This window comes from Ctenocephalides felis, unplaced genomic scaffold (genome assembly GCF_003426905.1).
Source record: "Ctenocephalides felis isolate EL2017-DRISC unplaced genomic scaffold, ASM342690v1 CF-g0.4_SCAFFOLD_01886, whole genome shotgun sequence".
Taxonomy (NCBI): Eukaryota; Metazoa; Arthropoda; class Insecta; order Siphonaptera; family Pulicidae; genus Ctenocephalides; species Ctenocephalides felis.
The window spans coordinates 34,037,795-34,040,845 of NW_020538040.1; the positions used below are offsets into that span (position 1 = coordinate 34,037,795).

The 3,051-nt window shown below is 30.1% G+C and overlaps 1 protein-coding gene across 1 annotated transcript; it reads left to right on the forward strand.

Annotated features, from left to right (window-relative positions):
- Nucleotides 1-292: 292 nt before the first annotated feature.
- On the forward strand, nucleotides 293-2,155 carry LOC113374874 (probable cytochrome P450 304a1). Its single transcript, XM_026614834.1, has 5 exons — nucleotides 293-557; nucleotides 906-1,078; nucleotides 1,146-1,418; nucleotides 1,748-1,880; nucleotides 1,953-2,155. Exons 1-5 carry the CDS (start codon nucleotides 293-295, stop codon nucleotides 2,153-2,155), a joined length of 1,047 nt encoding a protein of 348 aa, XP_026470619.1.
- Nucleotides 2,156-3,051: the final 896 nt, after the last annotated feature.

Sequence of the window (3,051 nt, forward strand, 5' to 3'; positions counted from 1 at the left end):
ATGAAATTGGTATTAAACATACATTTATATGCACAAAATAGGTTTTATATTGATTTTTGTTTCTTTTCTTTCCGAACAGAACCGTAATAAATATAAGAGCCGGTTTTTTAATTTTAGCGTTCCGGTAAAAAATATTAGCACAACACCACTGAAGATATAGTATTCTATTAATAATTGAACAAATTTTTAGTGAACAAATCGACATTTTATGATTTTTCAATGAGTATATAAAAATATTTTTCATTCAGTAGATAATAATTTGTACCTTTATCACAGAGTATAAACTTGCATCATGTATCTTACAGGTCCTCCACGATTGCCAATATGGGGAAGCTATTGGCTAATTTTATTAGCAAATTACAAATTCCTGCACATAGCGTTTATGAAAATAGCAAAATTGTACAAATCGAAGATAATTGGATTTTATGCCGGAGCCTTTCCGGGAGTGATAGTTCAAGATTATGAGACCGTCAAAGAAGTATTGAACAGGAGGGAATTCGACGCCCGGATGGACATAATTATAGCCAGGATGAGAGACCCCAGCCACAATACAAGAGGTACAAAAGCTATAACCAAAAACGTATTTGGACTTCAACGAGATTCTATTTGATGTACTTCGATAGAGTAAAATTATAAGCTTTGGTATTTATAAAAAAACATATTGAAGTATTTTTTAAAAACATATTGAATGCTTACATATGTTTAAATTTATGTAAAAGAATTAAGTAGTTGATCATTCAATTTAATTTTAATATTGTTATTAAATAATTCATCTATCTCAGTTCCAAAATAAAACAATTAATAATATACATACGGCGTTGAATGGAAGAATTCATAATGTAAACTAAGGAAAATAGTAGAAAAAATGTACAGCATGTAATATATAGGTAGAAATAAAATTTCAGGCATATTTTTCACTGATGGTCAATTTTGGCACGAGCAGCGACGTTTTGCTTTGCGTTACATGAGAGATTTCGGATTTGGGAGAAGGTGTCCAACATTAGAAGCCATGATTAACGAGGAACTGAACGATCTGATTAATTTATTAAAGAATGGACCCATAGAAAAAGATGAGGATGTAAAAAATCAATTGCAGGAGGAAAAATGTTACATGATAATATAATTTTTATTAACTTTCTTTGCAGACAGTTTGCAAAAATGGATTAGTTTTAATGCCGGATATATTCTTTGTGGCGTTCATGAATTCTTTCATGGCAGTATTTTCGCGTGAAAGATGGCCCAGAAGCAAACATCATGAATTGATTCGAGTAGCCAGAGGCGCAATGATCTTCCAAAGAGCAGGAGATGACATGGGCCGTGCGCTCTCTCAGACTCCTTGGTTAAGACATTTATTACCAAATTTTTCAGGATATAATGAATTAAAAGATGGTCATGAATTTATATATGATTTCATGAAGGTAAGAAATTTTATATCATCGCCAAAGATAAGGTGAAAGTTTTGAAAATATAGGATGTCGTTCAGAATGAATACATTATGTATAAGCCATAAGTACTGCTTAGTTTACAAAGTACATATTGTATAGTTATAAACAAATATATTGTCACATGTGTTGCAAATAGAACAAAAAATATGCAATATCAATTTGAAATTCCTATAACAGGGTAAAATGGCGCAAAATTACTAATAGAATAAGTTTAATTATTAGCTGCTGACTATTAACTAGTTTATAATTAAATCGTTAAAAACTAGTTATTTATATACTGATAGTAATCTTGTTATTTTAAGCAATGTGTGCAGAACGTGGTGGACACACATCAGGACGGCGATGAAAGAAACTTCGTTGATATATATTTGAATGAAATGCATAAAAGGCAGCAGGATCCAACGATTGCAGAAAAAGACGGCATCTCATTTTCAAGTAAATTAAATATTGTAAAACAAATACAAAAATATATTCAATAATTGAGAATATATAAATATCAATTTTCAGTTGATCAGCTTATATTAGTAGGAGTCGATTTTCTATTTCCTACAACCACAGCTATTGGTGCTCAATTATCATATTTATTTTTCCATCTGATGTACAGACCAGATGTCCAAGAAAAAATCAGGAGGAAATTGAGAGGGTCGTCGGAAGGGGCAGGCTGCCAAATTTGGATGACAGGCCACAGTAATTACATTTCCACATATTAAAAAAATATTTAAAAATTTAGATACGGAATGAGGCTTATAGGTAGGCTTATATTAGCACAAATAATTGTGGTAAAAAGAAATTGAACGATTTAACGAGTTTCCGTTTTAAGTCCATTAGTTTGTAATATTTTCCCTTCTCGGACACTTTTCTAGAATCTTATTATTTTCAAATACTGATATTAGATATTCTTCCTAACGAATTGTAAGTTTTGTTAGCTCATACGAAATATTGATTGTTATGATTAAATATCTCCAGCCGTCGTGATAAAAATAAATGCTTATGATAACTTTTACATATTCAATATTTTTGCCCTGTTTTAAGGTGAATATGGTGATTAGTCTTATGTTTTCGGTATATATAGTGTTCTCGCTCAGATAAATTATTTATTATCAACACAATTAATCTTGAATCTCTTTATTCCACCTCATTTTAATTTTTTTTTCATTTTTGTCCAATGTATTTTATTTTCTTGTTTTCTGTGTTTATGTTGTGTTCTCGCACTGATGAAATATCAAATGATGTTTATAATTTTAAAATAGAGTAGTGACTTTCAGTAATACAACATGTTATTTCTTTTATGAGTGAAGCGAAAAAGAGGCGCATTCCGCCAGTATAAACCATTATATACTAGGGCCTGGAGATAGCGATATTATTTAATATAAAAAACATTAAGTTAAGCTGATTTTTTAAAAAATATCTTAAATCAAGTTGGCGTGTACTTGTTATTGTTAAATTTAAATTAAATTTATCATTTTACCATTAACCATTAAGTGCATGAGAATATTAAACAAATTCATGTTGAATGTGAAAGAGTTTTAAAAACTAGTTGATCTTGGTATTTTGCCTTAAGACAAGTTAGATGAACTTCCCGATGTGTAAATAATCGACTTAATCA